At 45.1% G+C, this 16,928-nt stretch overlaps 1 protein-coding gene and 1 long non-coding RNA gene across 2 annotated transcripts; both read left to right on the forward strand.

The window, feature by feature from the left end:
* Positions 1-1,522: 1,522 nt before the first annotated feature.
* Positions 1,523-3,035, forward strand: LOC132245666 (feather keratin 4-like). The gene is made up of 2 exons (XM_059718350.1): positions 1,523-1,566; positions 2,430-3,035. The coding sequence occupies exon 2, from the start codon at positions 2,451-2,453 to the stop codon at positions 2,769-2,771; it is 321 nt and encodes a 106-aa protein (XP_059574333.1). The 5' UTR covers positions 1,523-1,566; positions 2,430-2,450; the 3' UTR covers positions 2,772-3,035.
* Positions 3,036-15,254: 12,219 nt separating this feature from the next.
* Positions 15,255-16,928, forward strand: LOC132245673 (uncharacterized). The gene is made up of 2 exons (XR_009457375.1): positions 15,255-15,447; positions 16,330-16,928. It is a non-coding gene; the product is annotated as an uncharacterized LOC132245673 (long non-coding RNA).

Consider the following 16,928-nt stretch of genomic DNA (forward strand, 5'->3'; position numbering starts at 1 on the left):
CACTTGTCCATGCTGTCATCTCGGGATGTTTCATTCTTCCAGGAAACATTGAGCATTTCTGCCTTTATGGGAAACATTTCATCCATCTGGGCTTTACCAGCCCAGCCGCTCAGACCTGACAGCAGCTCAGCCTGTTTCACTGGCAAGACAGGCCTCCTGAGACCAGGGCTGCTCAAATACCCTTCATCCGTACTCCATCGGATGTAACTTTAGTTAGCTCCAACTTCACTCTACACAGCCCAGCCCTGTTTGCCATTACACCGCTAGTAGTCGCTGGAGTAATAGCGCAAGGTGGCGGACAAGGTGGGTGCATGAGAACCTGCGAGTGCCAGGAGAGATGTGGTGTAGGAGTCCAGAGGGATTTGCAAAGGATTCCTAGGAAACAATGAAGTGCATGCATACATTTTTACCTCTGGATATCTCTCCTGGGATATCCACTTCTGGAGATGGCTGTGAGGGCACTGCTACGCCCTGCAAATCCTTCCTAGATCAGTAAGGGGGCTTAGCTTTACAGGTGAACTGGAGATGCGCAGAGGATACAGAGCTCCCTATGGACGTGGCCTATTGCCATCTATGCAGCGGCACTGTTCATGCCTAGAGGCAGTGGCATACAGGAGATCAGACTTCCAGTCCCCAGAGATTGACTTAAACCTTCGGACAGGCACTAAGAGCAGCACCTCTTTGTCCTATTTTGCAGACAACTGAGCTACAGATTTGACTCAGCATTTAATTTATAAATCCTGCAATAAATCCATACAAGAATCATAGTTTGATGTCTGTTTAGGAAAACATAAAACTGTCTTAGTGACATTTGGAAGGAGGCATCATTTCTCCACCTATAAGCTCTCACATCCTTTGGGAACGTGCAACACGGGGAAAAAGGGAACATGTTCTAAAGAACCACAGGAAGCATCGAGGGGCTCAGAAACTATTGCTTAGCACTATGCACTTGGGAAAGCAATGAAGTAGGAATAGGAACCCTAACTCTTCCTTCTTGAGAGATTTGGCAGCAAGTTTGTTCTTACCCGCACAAACCTGGGGTTTCATATAGCAAGGATTTATAATGGCACTGAGTTTAAGTGAAGTGAGGAACTTCATGTAACCCCAATGTGCAACACAGCTGCGTGAAACAAAGGGACACATGTCTTTGGAGGATGAGAGGCCTAGATTTCTTTCTAATGATGTGACTATTCTGTGTTGAATCAGTTTTTAAAAGAACTAACCAAGCATTCGACTCTTTGCTAGTGTAACATGGCTGAAGACAGGGGAATGATCTTGGAGATCACTTTGGCTAGAACAGGTTTCGGTTGAAAGCCTCCTACAGTCTTTGTCACATTCATGTCATGTCTTTTGTGTCTGCAAATTGCCCAATAATCAAAACAGCATGCAAAGCTCGCCTGAGGTCAGGGAGTGACACATGCAGGGTATTTTTCTCTTGTGATGAAAGGCCCACACACATAAAGGATGTCTCAGTGGCTCCAGGCAGTCCAAGGCAACATATAAAAGCACTTGCAGCTCAGAGCTCTTCTAATCACTCTCCTGCATTTCTCCTCCTGGGTGAACCAAGTAAGTCTGTTTTCACTCTATATTTTTCAACCTTGTAAAATGTTGCTGTAGGAGCTTCAAAACTGAGCCTTGCATTGGTACTTTGGGACTTGTTCTGTTGTTGAACACAGACTGTTTTCATAGGAGATCATTTTAACCATTTTCACCCCCAGGCATTGATGGGTGCGGGTTTTAGACGCTAAGGGTTGAATTTGAAGATCTACCTAAGGGGTTGGGATTGCTAATTCCTATTAAAGTAAGCTGGACAGAGATAATGCAAAATATGGACAGAAGAACCCCCAGCATCATCTCAAATATAAAGGGATATCATAAAGGAAAGCTATAGTTTTATAGGGCTCAAATCTGCAATGAGTTGAGGAGAGCATCTTCATCTCCACCAGATGGGGAGGGCTTGAATAATTTCACATATAGTGATCATGTGCCCCAAAATTGATTTTTAGCTTTAGCATATTAAAAGTGAGCTCACGGGGTGCCCGTTCTCAGCACTGCTGGCCAGCAACACTGCAACTCCTGGGACTTCCTCACCTTTGGCTCTGGCTCTTTCTCATAGTCCCCAAATGACCCTGAACCAGTTGCTGCCTGTCTTGTGTCTTAGTATCTGCACTCAGTCGCAGCACAAGCACTGGCGCTTGTTCTCAGGAGAGGGGCTGCATGGGGCAGCAGAGTGGAAGCAGGTTCATCAGTATTAGGTGGCCTTGATACCTATTTTTTAAATGATCAGAGAAAGAGTGAGGTGAGGTTCAAAAGAAATGCCTGCAATGCCAAACTCTCTCTCTTCCACTCCATCTAGACTTCCATGCAGGACCCTTGCAGGCTCCTACTGCACTCTCTCTTGAGTATTGCATTTATCCTGTCTTTTCCAGGTGCAGCTGAATTGCAGAAAGATGTCCTTCAACCGCCAGCTGCTCAGCTCCCGCTGCTTCAACCCCTGTGAGGTGACCTGCCCTCAGCCATACGCCAATGCCTGGAACGAGCCCTGCGTCACGTCCTGCGGCGACTCCAGAGCCGTGGTCTACCCACCCCCAGTGGTCGTCACCTTCCCAGGACCCATCCTCAGCTCCTGCCCCCAGGAGAGCTACGTGGGCACCTCGGAGCCGCTCCAGATCGGCAGCTCCTTTGTCTCCAGGGGCTCTGTTGGGTCCAGGAGCTCCTTAGGATGCCTGTACCCTTACTATTCCCAGCGGTACAACTGTGGGTCCTGTTAAACCCCGCAGGAAAAATCACGGCACAGGGAACAGCACAGGAGTGGAAACCAAGACCACCATGAATGCATTGAGTGGCATGGCTTTCAGAAGATCTCAACACCAATGTTCCCACTGAAATCAGGGAGCTCTGAGCTCTCTGCACCTTGGAGAGTTTGGGGGCAGATATTGGCTAAAGTCCTTCCCAAAATGTTCTCTGCATGATTATGTCCTGTTACGGCCACTTCTTATTCCCATTAAAGGTTGTGCTGCATGGCATTCTCAGTCTCTTGGCCTTTCTCTTTCCTTTGGTGCTTGAAATACAAATCTGTGGTGAAATAACTGCCCTGGGAGAGGCTAGGTGCCAGGTCTGTGCACCACAAAAGGTATGAGGAGATTCTAAGCCCTTACGTAGTCAATAGTGTTGGCTCCAGATTTACGACCCAGATGCCTTGTTCTGGGGGCGGGGAGGACACATCCCACCCTCAGACCGACCACGGATGGGACCCACCCTGAGACCGGCCACCCACTGTCAGACTGATCACAACCTTTCCATTTGATAGTAGGTAAATGTATTGATACACAGTGATAACAAAAAAAACCCCAACACAAACAATCAAACACAATTCTATATATGTACCAAATGCTAGGGCTGTCATCAAAGTCAAAGTATATCTGGCCACAACAGTCTTTACTCTGAGGCTCTCTTTTAGGTCTCAGATGACAGCATGTCAGCAGTGCTGAGGTGGGATGTGGTGGCTCACTCCCTGCCCCCAACCCCCCCCCCCCCCGGCCAGGTGGATGGTGGTATGGTGTGCCCTCTGTCCATCATGGCCTCAGGGACCCTTCCTGGGGGATATGGATGGGGGAACCCTCTCAGGGAGGAGGAGGACCCAGGTGGGGTGGGGAGGAAGGACAGGGAGGAAGAACCCAGGTGGAGCTCTTAGTTATTCTCAAGTGTCTGCTTTTGCATTCTCCTTCCCTCCTGATGACTTCTGATGACTCTTCATCTGTGGCTATCACTGCTTGGTCTCTGTGTTGTTGTCATACATCCTTGTAATTTATCACATGCACACATATTGATTTGGTCTTTCCAGGCCTTCTCCTGATTTGGTCTGTTCTTCCAAAACCAGGACTCAGGCCCCCTGGCTCTGGGGCCTTGTTAGCTGGTGCCACCCTTATCTCATGTTTTGGAACAGTGTGGTACATGTCTCCCTCTTTCCCAGGCTATGAGTCCTTGTTGTGTTAGACATCCTGTCCGAACCTGTGTGACTGTGTGACCCAGACTCTTGGAAATCAATTAGCCCCTGCTGCCCATCCTGAACAATTCTCGTGTGTGTGTGTGCGCGTGTGTGTGTGTGCGCGCGCGCGTGTGCATGTGCGTACGTGTGCTTGCGTATACAAAAACCTTTAAATACCGTTTTATAAGACAACAAGTAGCAGCCTGAAGGCCTAGCACAACATTGTATTTTACTTAAGTGACCCATATTGCTATGAGATGGTATAACAAATGACGCCCAAAATTTTAGCTGAAACATCTATTAAACTTATAGGGTGATAAGATTCTGGTTTATCTTTTAAACCTTTCTTGAAAATAGGTACACTGGTACTCCCTTTCCAAGAATCTGGGATTTGACGCAGCTCAGTTATACCATTTTTCCAAGACCAGAGTCTGCCATTTGATGTTGTCAATGTAAGCTTCCACTTGTATTCTATCTGGGCCTGGGGCTTTATTTTTCTGTTGTACTTTGAGGAGATGTACTATTTGATCATTTGGTACCCAATACTTCATTGTATCAATAAGGGGTATATTACCCACTAGATTACTATTTATTTGTTCCAAAGAAGAAGTAAACTGATTAGAATAATATTCTACCCAGCTGTCTGCAGTAATGTTATTTTCACTGTTATAACTATAATTGGCTGTTCCCTTTGATACAAGTAGCCCAAAGGTTTTACTATCTTTAGCAATAATTGCCTACCTCCGTTTATCCCACTCCTGTTTGTATTCTTTTTTTCTTATTCTGGAGGAGCAGTTTATATGCTTTCCATAGCTTTCAGAAATCACTCCAAAAAGTTGTTCCAGTGTATCCAAGTTTCCTAAATTGCCTGGCTTTCCTATTTAATGATTTTTTTTTTTGTTCTACTCATTCTTTATCAAACCAGGAAGCACCTTGTTGTTTAAATGTCTGTATGGGATGGGAGGTTACAGGTACTGAGAGGAGTAAGTACAGATGGTCTTTAATTTGCTGACAATGCTGTAAAATTTCCTCTGGTATTTGGACTACTATTACCAAATTTCTTAAAATACTTAGATCTTCTGCATTAAGTTTATTGGTCACCTTTTCAGCTGGGTGGGTGTCCCATTTCAATTTGTTATTAACTAATGTAGGTGTTCTTCAATTGCTATTAAGGACTAGAGGGGTATCAAGCTCTTTCTTAAGGTTGAGGACTAAAGGGAGATGAAGAGAAATGTTATCTCAAAATCAGCTATATCCTCCCACATGGAGGGTTCAGTCAACATATCTTCAGTGGTGCTTGATCCTTTAACAGAGGTATAGGTTGAATTCTTTGGCGTAATACTAGGGTAATGATCCATTAATTGATCCCTACATCGTTGAATGATGGAACATCAATCCCCCAAATCTCATTAATTAGCAAATAATCCTCATATTCCCATTTAAACCCTCCTATTCTAGCATTAAAATCTCCAACTAATATCAATTTGTTCATAGGATATTCTAATTGTATAGATTCTGAATGCTCAATGAGCAAATCCCATTTATCACTAGCTTGTTCTCTTCCCAATGTTGGGAGCATAGAAATATTTGCATAATCCAAGAACCTGTCCAGGGAATAGTAAATCTAATCAACAGACAAATATCAAGGCAAGTGCCTAATTGTTTTCCAGTCCATCCTAGATTGTTTGCCAGCATTGTCAAAAGACCCAAACTGGGGCATCCTTTTTGCCTGCTTTGCCAGGGTGACTAAATCACGAATAGGCCTTTAGAAAAAAGGGTTCCTTACATGAAGTTTCTTGCAATGTTATAACATCGTGACTGATTAAAAAGGCTTCAAAGTCACTATCACCTAATTTACTTAATAATCCTGCCACGTTCCCAGAAATAATTGAAAGGTTTTTTGTGGCTCTTTTGGTGGAGCTTTGCTTTCTGAGTCAGGATGATTTTACATCCACTGCTTCTGACTCAAGTGGGGCAAAAAACCCAGCACTGTCGTGGTCTAATGGAAGTGACCTGTCTGTAACATCTTGTTTGCTATTTACTGTTGGTATAGAAATTGCCAAGGGGAGGGCTTTCTGACCGCCCTCGTTATTTATAATACATGGATTGGTTATTGTCTAAAGGGTTCATCGAATAGATTTCTCTACTAGTCTGTGTAATGCTTAAACTATCCTTGGCCTTTTGTTCTTATCCATCTCTCTATCTTTGCTATGGACTAGAGGTGTCTTTTTTGTAGGCTGAGCTAGATTACTATCTCCCATTTCACGTGGGTCCAGATACCTATACTCCTGCCAGTAATTGCTCCTATCCTTGTACTCAGTTTTCCAGGAGGGGTTGAGGTCTATGAATGCTGAACTCTGGGACCCATCTATAGTTATAAATTGTCCCCGATGTTTTGTATCCTGCTTTATTATAATCACTTCTAATTCCAACGGAAATGTCACATCCTCTTCTCTCCCTCTCAAATTCAAGTGAAGTAAATCTGGACAGGGCAAAGGGATATCTTGAGTTATCCAAAGTGACTTGCCGGAGGAGGATAAAGCTCTCAAGCCCTCATTTTCAGCAAGTCCCTTACCCAGACCTCCTAGTTCCGTTCCTAGGGACACGTCTAATTCCTCCAAACTGCAGGTAGGTTTTCTGTCGCCAGGTAGTGGGGAAACATTATCTCTTCTATTAAGCTCTTGGAAATGAATCGGGCCATCAACTCTTCAGAGCAAAACTTGTGTCACTTGTAAGTGGGAAGGCACAGAGAAAGCTTAGTTCAAACAATGCTTTTTATGCTGTTTTTCCATCCCTCCCCCAGAGCAGTGGGATTGGAAGGGACCTCAGGGAAAGATCACAGTCACTGGCCAACTACACAGTCAACATGAGAGCAGTCCTTCCCCCCTCTTCCCCCTCCCTCTCCTTAGTTTCTCTTTAGCTACAAGCAAGCCCAGCTTCAAAACTCGAAACTTTTTTGAAACTTTTGACTGCCCTCATTTTGTTTCAAGGCTGTTTCAAAACTTTCTGTTTCAATATTGCTGTTTTGAGCTTGAAATGAGTCAAAACAGCCGGCAAAATTTCGCACAGCCCTAGTAATTACAAGGGGTCTCTTAATAACTAGTTCTTCAGGGTGCATAAGAGGGGCCTGTACCACAAAGTGATCTGTTTTCCCTTCGCCTCCTTCCTGTCTTGTGAATCTAAATGTAGTTTGCTGGTCTGGGGATTGCTCTGGCCTTTCTAATTAATTTTAATTAAATCTTCCTGGAGAACTCTCAATTGAGCCAAGATGTTATTTTTTTCTTTAGGTGGCAAGCTTTCAAAGGAAGCCAGGAGATTTAATTCCTCATCTAAGTAGGAATGTTGATATCCTTCCCTTTCCTCCGTTAGAAATCCACAAATGTGATTGAATTGGGTTCAGCTGATGGGCTGGAGGTTGACCTGTCTAATTGTATTACTATCTAATTGGGTCAACCCTCTAACTTTGGGAACCCACTTACTTTTCCTTATCTTTTCCAGTATGGTTGAACTGGGCTGCTGGTCTCTCTGATGACTCTGCCTGAAATAGGAGATTTTTTTTACGAAGAGGTAAGATTTCAGCAAAAACCCTTGTTGGGTGAACTGCCCAATTCTTTAGGGCCCTCTTTCTCCTCATTACCAGGGACACTTGTAAGAGGGAATGTAGTTTTATCATATATTTCTTAACTGGTGTATTACTATATAATTGCATACAAAAAACTAGAACTCTTGGTTCCAAAATGATACCTTGTATTAGACCAACTGGAAAATGGCAAGAACATTGTCCTTTTCTGCAAGCTTTTGGGATGAAAGTCCCTTCATCAGGTTCTGGGAAAAGTGTAGATGGTACAAGATGGTAGAAAGTCCCCATAGGTAGGAAATAAACTTTATTTTTGCACAGAGGGAGCTGAAGATGGAAGTCTGTCCCTCTGGGTCCATGAGAGTGTCTTTGTGAGCTGTGTTGTGTAGCATTGTGATGTGTTCATCAGGTAGAATTCCTCCCTGGAGGTGTCAGATGGCCGGCAGGGAGGCAAAAAACAAAAACTTCCTTGTTGCTCTGCAATGAAGTTTAAAATCCAAAATCGGCTAAAATTCATCATCTTCCATGTTTCAGGGGTGTACTTGGTAGCCATGTTGGTCTGAGACAAAAAGACATACAAAAAATTAGAACTCTTGCTTCCAAAATGATACCTTTATTATTATTATTACTTTTTGTATGTCTTTTTGTCCCAGACCAACACAGCTACCAAGTACACCTCTGAAACATGGAAGATGCCATATATAATTGTGTTACTTTTTTAATATCCTCCTTCCTATGTTTGTGGACAGTAATGTTCGCAAATGTTGGATGACCCTCCCAGGGGTATGCCAAAGGGGAATATAACCATTGGGTAGGGAAAATACTATTATAGCCATAGTATCTTTTATTAAAATGGCATTTCCTGTCCCACCTTGATAAATGGGGGTAGTCCGATCAGTATCTTTTGAGCCATCTCTATTCTCTCTAACCTCTGGCTGGTCTGGGTTTCTATTATCCCTAGCACTATGTTGCCCTCTAATAAAATTCCTTTTCTGAACAAAGAGTCGTTGTTCACTCAAGTTGCCTTTAGCCCCTCGTAACATTACTTCTACACCTCCTACTTTGGAATATAGCAATTCCATTTGAGAGAAGATCTGTCAAATTGTTTTAGCTGTCAAGAGGGCATAGTCTGCAAGTATAGAAAGGAAGACTGGTGTTTTCAGTTGTCTGTGAGTTAGAGTTGTTATCTATCCTGGATATGCCTTCCTGTAAAGGCTTATAGTTATGTAATAAGGAATCAAAATCAAGGACCATCTTGGCACCCGAATCTGAATGAGTAAAGGAGTTTGATGTTGATATATATGCTTGTGGACTATTCATATCTAAGGTCTGATTTTTTTTTATCAAATAAGGGCCACGTTGACTTCGTTTTATAGGTGGTGTTGCAGTAACTGGAGATGCACAGGGTCTTTTTGTTCTAGGAGCCATTTGAAAGGAAAACAAAAACAAAAACAGAAACAAACTATCCAAGTAATAACACTAAAATCCAATTAACAATAATAACAATAAGATATTTCAACTGACAATAATGAAATAATACGAATAAGTAATAATAATATTAATAATATTAGTAATAATAACTATTAAAAATAAAATTTCATAAAAAAATTAATAAGAAAGAAAAAAAGGGTAAATAAAGGAGAACTAGAAAATGTTACTAGAGGAGCAAGACATCAGTCCTTTCCATCAGTTGCCCACTCCACTCAAGCGGGTCACTCTTAGATAAAGTACATCAGTTACTCTGAGTAAACCTGACAGGGCCTCATGAACCAATCAGGGCAATCAGTCTATCCCGAGAAATTCTCGCGGAGGGTATTGGGTTGGCTTCAGCTCCTCCAGCTTAACTCCAGCTGGTCCTTTAAGGCTTGTTCCTTTGCCAACTTGCCTCAGCTGACTCCAGCTACTTTCTCTCCCCTTCTTTCAGGGCTACAGCCCTGTTTCCTGGGAGGATCATCAAATAACAAAAAAGAAAGAAAGCAAATGTAACCTTAACTGCCAGATTGTCGCAGTGCCAGCTTCTCCAGGTCACAACTCCCCTCAATGCATCTCCTGACCAGCTTTGCTTGAAATCGCCACATCTGCAGCAATTGTCCTGCAGAGCTTCAAGAGCAGAGCCCCTCCGAACTCTTGAGGACCCCCTCTGCCAGCTTCTCAGGGTCAGAGGCTCCCCTTTGGGCATCCTGGTGTTCCTGGCTCTCCTCGGCTGTCCAACGTTCACCTCTCCTCCTTTAGACTGTGAGTGTGGAGGACTTGCCAGCACTGGAAATCTTAAAAAAAGGGCTCATCATCCTTCTGAAAAGGTAAGTCCTAGCTCAGCTTGCAGCTGTTGGGCATGCACAAGGATTCCTGAGCGCAGTTGCACAAGATTAACCTACTGGCCTGTTCTGGTCCTCAAATTGCAAATGAAATGCTCACTCTTCAGAGGCAGCCAACAGTCCTCATGGTGCTGTAGCTTGGTTGTGCAGCCCTCTGGGGAGGAAGGGTGGCCGACCCATATTGCAGTAATGATACTCTTGCGTGGCAATGTGCAGCATTCATTAGCGCAGATCAGAGGGGTGGCTAGCCTGGGTTTCACTGGCATGACATTGCATTACAATATGAAGAATCAGGGGCTAAAGACTTCATGCTATCCTGCAAGCTGGGCAGGACCCCAGGACCCATCCTCACCCCATGTAGGCTCCCATGACTGGGACCTTGCTGGAGCCCCTGTACAGCGCTCAGCCTGCAGTGGAGTGGCTGGGCTGGGGGGGAGTGGGGGGGCGCTGCCAGTGTAGCTGTGGATATCTGGTGCTGGGATGGAGAGGTCAGGTGGCAATTTCCTTACAGATCTTTCTTCTCCACCACCCTAGTGCAATGTCAGCTGGCAGAGGTGACAGCGACAATGGGGCTGTACATCCCTATGCAAAGAATCATTCCCAAACCGTGAGACACATGTAAAAATCACTCCTGTAGTGAAGAACCTGCAGGCTGTTATAGGCCAAATAAGAGGCCAGATTCATGTCCTTAATGGTCCTGAGTAGGGCATTAGTTGTACAACATTCTGGTCCCTCTCAAAAGGGGATAATTTAATTTGGAGTGATTTTGAATTCAGAAGTGGAGGAGAAAGTGAAACAAGAAGTCTGGATTAGGATGCAGCACAATCTTTATTGGGAACAAGAAATGGAGCTCAGAGCACATACAGAAAATAAAGAATTTAATTCCAAAGTTTGGAGAAGGGCCAAAATCACTTGCCCACCCCAAAATGGGCAGAATTTCACCATAGGGGTTCTTGTCCTAGTTGCAGCTGCAGACTTTGATGAGCAAATCCTGTTTTTAGCCCTTTATGAGATTATTTCAGATTTTTCCACTATGAAATTGGAGAAGAACAGTCTACAGAGAGGGACAAAGCAATGTTTCCAATACATTTCTGATGTGGTCGTTTTCAACAACTAGAAACCTACATTTCTTTCTGGAAAGACTGCACATAGGGCAGAATGACTGCACAGTGTCATACATCTAATGCAAATATGGAAACTATGCTGGGTCTCTTTGTTCAAAGGTGTTGAGCACTTACAGCTCTCCCTGGTTTCAGCTGGAACACTGATGCTTAGATCTTCTGAAAGTCATGCTCCTTGATGCATTCATGGTGGTCTTGGTTTCCACTCCCGTGCTGTTCCCTGTGCCGTGATTTTTCCTGCGGGGTTTAACAGGACCCACAGTTGTACCGCTGGGAATAGTAAGGGGACAGGCATCCTAAGGAGCTCCTGGACCCAACAGAGCCCCTGGAGACAAAGGAGCTGCCAATCTGGAGCGGCTCCGAGGTTCCCACGTAGCTCTCCTGGGGGCAGGAGCTGAGGATGGGTCCTGGGAAGGTGACGACCACTGGGGGTGGGTAGACCACGGCTCTGGAGTCGCCGCAGGACGTGACGCAGGGCTCGTTCCAGGCATTGGCGTATGGCTGAGGGCAGGTCACCTCACAGGGGTTGAAGCAGTGGGAGCTGAGCAGCTGGCGGTTGAAGGACATCTTCCTGCAATGGAGTTGCACCTGAAATACCCAAGGTCAAGTGGCATTAATATAAGGATCAAAGAGACAGCAGAAAAGTACATCTGAAGCAGATATAGGATGATGTTTGAAATCTAGGATGTCTCAAGTCTAACAATGGGTCCCTGTGTCTAACGAGGGGTGTCTCAAGTCTAACAAGGGGAGCCTGTGTCTAAAAAGGTTTAGATCCACTCTTCTAAAGCCTGTCTTCACCAATGCTCACAACCAAACCCTGGCTTCCTGGCAACAGTACAGGGACTCACAAAGTATCTGAGAGTTTTAGCTCAATGAGAGAGATACTTTAGCAGATAAAAAATAACGGAGAAAAGTAAGACTTACTCAGTTCACAAAGGAGGAGAAGTCCAGAGAAATGCACGGAGCAGTGCTGATGGTGAGCACTTTTATACAGTTCATTAGCCTGTTTGGATCACAGGGCATGTGGCCCTTATTGGTTGCAAAATAATATTTCCCAGCCATGTCATACCTCCACAGGTGCTTTGCATACTGGTTCCAGTTATCAGGCAATGTCTCAGTTCGGAATGGCATGACACACAGGGAGCAGCTTACAGGTGTCCTTGAAGCCTAAAGATCTGGACCAAATTAATCCCTGGTATCATTCCTCTGACTTCACTGGTGTTCAAAAAGAAATAGATATATAAATAAAGTAATGTGCATGTGTGTGTGTGTGTGTGTGTGTGCACGCACATTAAAAAGGAACTAAAAAAGAGGGTGTGGATTTCCATTTTGACATACGAGGGCATGTCCAAGATAGATCACCTACTCAAAATAGTCAGGTTGATACTTGCACACCATTATCCTACAGCTGATGGATGGGGACATTCACTCATTCCTCTATGTTTTATCAGGGCAATTCTAGGCAGCTGTGGTATGGAAAATGGGCAAGAAAATAGCAGAAAAGAGTAAAGAACATATTAGACATCACAGTTCAGCACAAGGCGCTCAGCTCCAGACAGCTTCTTGGAGACAACAGCTAGTTGGGTGGCTAAAGCATGGGACTGGACACAGGAAGCTCCTGTTCACTTTTGGCCCCTACCACAGCTTATCCTGGGACATCTCATGGGGGCAGCTTCTTACAAGAGCTCAGTACTGAATGGATCCTAGTTTATTGATAGATTTTGAAACCCCCTGCATCAGCCTCTCTTGTGTACAACACAGATAACAATTCTTTCTCCCACTGCTGGATACACCTTCATGTTTAGTTCAGGTTGGGCCCATAGGATAGAGTTGGTTTGTTGTTCTGCATCTCTACAGTGCCCAGACCACCAAGCACAGATGTAAGTCACACTATCAAGGTACTACAGGTACTCTAATGATTAATAATGCCACCAACAAAACAGTGCTCATGTTCCTTAGTCAATTCTTCCCTTGAATCAGCGAGTGATGTTACAGAAACACCTCAGCCCATGTCTCAATTATCCTTTTATAAGTCAGACTTAATCACTACCCATAATGATTACCTAGTTCACACGCATTTCGTAAAAAGTAATGGCAATGAAAACGGAAGCTACTTTTTACCTCTTAGAAGGAGAAGTTATAATCTTTACTGGGCTATAAAACTCAATAGCAAGATCCACGATCCTGAATGAGCTGACAAGCATTGGCTTGTAGAAGCGCTGAGTGCTGCCAAGTGGGGCTGTAGTCACTGGGAGCTGGGATTGTATTTGGCAAAGAGAGAACCAGGCCCTATAGGTCTTCCCCATGTTTTACTTCATTTCAGGTTGTCGATTCTGACTTCTGAAGGTTTCACAGCCCTGGGCACACGAGTCTGTCAAGCAATGCTTGGTTGGAACAGGAGCTGAATCATTGGCACCAGGGAGGCACCAAACTGGACCAGCAGCTCTGGCACCAGCAAAGCTGGGGTGAATCCCCATGAATCACTGACAACACATCACAGCAGCCTCAGAAATGCAAATGTTCTGCCCCAGCTAATTTTGCTGGGCAGGTCCAGAGGGGCCAAAGGGGAACACCCAACTGCACGAATACAGCAGTAACACTTGTCCAAGCTGTCATCTCGGGATGTTTCATTCTTCCAGGAAACACTTATAATTTCTGGCTTTAAGAAAAATATTTCATCAGGTGCGTGTGTGGCACCCTGTGAATGCCAGGAGAGATGTGGTGTAGGGGGATCCAGAGGAATTTGGAAAGAATTGCTAGGATACAATGAAGTGCACGTATAGACTTTTACCTGCAGGTATCTCCTCTGGGATATCCGCCTCTGGGGAAGGCAGTGATGGCACCGCTCCCCCCTGCAAGTCTTTCCTAGATCAGTAAGGCTGCGTAGCTTGATGGGTGAGCTGGAGGTGTGCTGAGGACACTGTTTTGGTCTGTGGACACTGCCTATTGCCATATATCTAGTGGCACCACTCAAGCTGGGATGCAGTGGGATACAGGAGATCATACCTCCAATCCCCATCAATTGATTTATTGCTTCTGACAGGCACTAATGGCAGAACCTAGGTGCCTACTTGGCAGATAACTGAGCTACAGATTTGAGTCACCACTAAATCTATAAATTGTGCAATAAATCAAGAAAAGAATTATCTATCTATCTATCTATCTATCTATCTATCTATCTATCTATCTATCTATCTATCAGCCTTAATCTGCATGTTTGTCTGTCCATAACGCTTTATTCACGCTCTGACTGCTTGTCTTGGCAGCTAATCAGAGTACTCCAAGATCATTTGGACAGGAGGCAGTGGCAGCAGCGCGGCACCATGACAGCAGGACAAAGGGGACGGACCAGGGGGTGGCGGCAGCGATACAGGGTGCTGGCCAAGGGGGATGGAGGGGACAGCAGGGCAAGCTTTCCTCCAATCCCCCCGCTATTGGGATGCAGTGGTGGTGGTGCAGGGTGCTGGGTGGCAGTGCTCTGTCCCCGCCCATCATTTCAAAGAGGTGTGGGGCAAGTGGGCCCGGCCCCGGTCCCAAAGCGGTGGGTGGGGAGGGGGGTGCAGCATGTCCAGCCCCAAAGCAGTAGGGTTGGGAGGGGTGACCTGGACATGGGCCTCTATCCCTGCCTGCCCTCTATCCCCCGCTTCATTCTTGACAGGCAATTTGCTAGTATTTCAATATCTCTTTAGGAAAAAATAATAAAACTTCCCTGGTGACATTTTCTCCAACTGCAAGCTCTCGTGTCAACATGGGGAAAAAGGGAACATGATGGAAAGAACCACAGGAAGCATCAAGGGGCTCAGAAACTAATGCTTAGCAGCTGTCGCACTCAGGAAACCTATGAAGCAGGAATAGGGACCCTAACTCTTTCTTCCTGAGAGATTTGGCAGCAAGTTTGTTCTTACCTGCAATAACGTGGGGTATAATACAGCAAGGATTTATAGTGGCACTGAACTCAAATGAGGTGAGGAAACTCACGTAACCACAAAGTGCAACACACCTGCGTACAACAAAGGGACACAAGTCTTTGGAGGAAGAGAGGCCTAGACTTCTCCTTAATGATGCGACTATTCTGTGTTGAATCAGTTTTTAAAATAATTAACCAATAATTCGACTCCTTGCTACTGTAACACTGATGAAGGCAGGGGAATGATACTGGGGATGAACTGGCCAGAACAGGTTTTGGTTGAAAGCCTCCCACTGACTTTGTCATATTCATGCCATATCTTTTGTGCCTGCAAATTGCCCAATAATCAAAACAGCATGCAAAACTCACCCCAGCTTGGGGAGTGACACATGCAGGACATTTTTTCTCATCTGATGAAACGCCCACACACATAAAGGATGTCTCAGTGGCTCCAGGAAGTCCAAGGAAACATATAAAAGCACTTGCAGCTCAGAGCTCTTCTAATCACTCTCCGGCATTTCTCTTCCTGGCTGAACCAAGTAAGTCTTGTTTAAATCTCTATTACTCAACTTTGCAAAATGTTGCTGTAGAAGCTTCAAAACTGAGCTTTGCATTGATACTTTGAGACTTGTTCTGTTGTTGAACACAGACTGTTTTCATAGGAGATCATTTTAGCCATTTTCACCCCCAGGCATTGATGGGAGCAGGTTGTAGAAGTTAAGGGTTGGATTTCCAGATCTACCTGTGGGTTTAGGATTGTTAGGTCCTATTAAAATGAACTGGACATAGAGAATGCAAAATATTGAAAGCTTCCACATATGAACCAAAGCCTTCTCCTAAAAAAAACAACCTTATCTCAAATACAATTGGATATCATAAAGGAAAGCTATAGAGCTCATTTCTGAGCTGACTTGAGGAAAGCATCTTCATCTCCACGGGATGGGGAGGGCTTCAATTATTTCACATATAGAGATAAGGTGCATCAAAACTGACTTCTGCTTTTGGCTTATTAAAGGTGAGTTCACAGAGTGCCTATTCTCCACATTGCTTTTCAGCAACACTGAAACTCCTGGGACTTCCTCAGTTTTGGTTCGGGCTCTTTCTCGAAGTCCCCAAGTGACCCTGAACCAGTCACTGCCTGTCTGTGTCTTAGCAACTCCATTCTCTAGAAGCACATGCACCAGTACTTGTTCTCAGGAGAGGGGCTGCATGGGGCAGCAGAGTGGAAGCAGGTTCATCAGTATTAGGTGGCCTTGATACCCATTTTTTAAACGATCAAAGAAAGAGTGAGGTGAGGTTCAAAAGAAATGCCTGCAATGCCAAACTCTCTCTCTTCCACTCCATCTAGACTTCCATGCAGGACCCTTGCAGGCTCCTACTGCACTCTCTCTTGAGTATTGCATTTATCCTGTCTTTTCCAGGTGTAGCTGAATTGCAGAAAGATGTCCTTCAACCGCCAGCTGCTCAGCTCCCGCTGCTTCAACCCCTGTGAGGTGACCTGCCCTCAGCCATACGCCAATGCCTGGAACGAGCCCTGCGTCACATCCTGCGGCGACTCCAGAGCCGTGGTCTACCCACCCCCAGTGGTAGTCACCTTCCCAGGACCCATCCTCAGCTCCTGCCCCCAGGAGAGCTACGTGGGAACCTCGGAGCCGCTCCAGATCGGCAGCTCCTTTCTCTCCAGGGGCTCTGTTGGGTCCAGGAGCTCCTTAGGATGCCTGTACCCTTACTATTCCCAGCAATACAACTGTGGGTCCTGTTAAACCCCGCAGGAAAAATCACGGCACAGGGAACAGCACGGGAGTGGAAACCAAGACCACCATGAATGCATCGAGGGGCATGGCTTTCAGAAGATCTCAACACCAATGTTCCCACTGAAATCAGGGAGCTCTGAGCTCTCTGCACCTTGGAGAGTTTGGGGGCAGATATTGGCTAAAGTCCTTCCCAAAATGTTCTCTGCATGATTATGTCCTGTTACGGCCACTTCTTATTCCCATTAAAGGTTGTGCTGCATGGCAAA

This window comes from Alligator mississippiensis, chromosome 15, assembly GCF_030867095.1.
Source record: "Alligator mississippiensis isolate rAllMis1 chromosome 15, rAllMis1, whole genome shotgun sequence".
NCBI classification, from domain to species: Eukaryota; Metazoa; Chordata; order Crocodylia; family Alligatoridae; genus Alligator; species Alligator mississippiensis.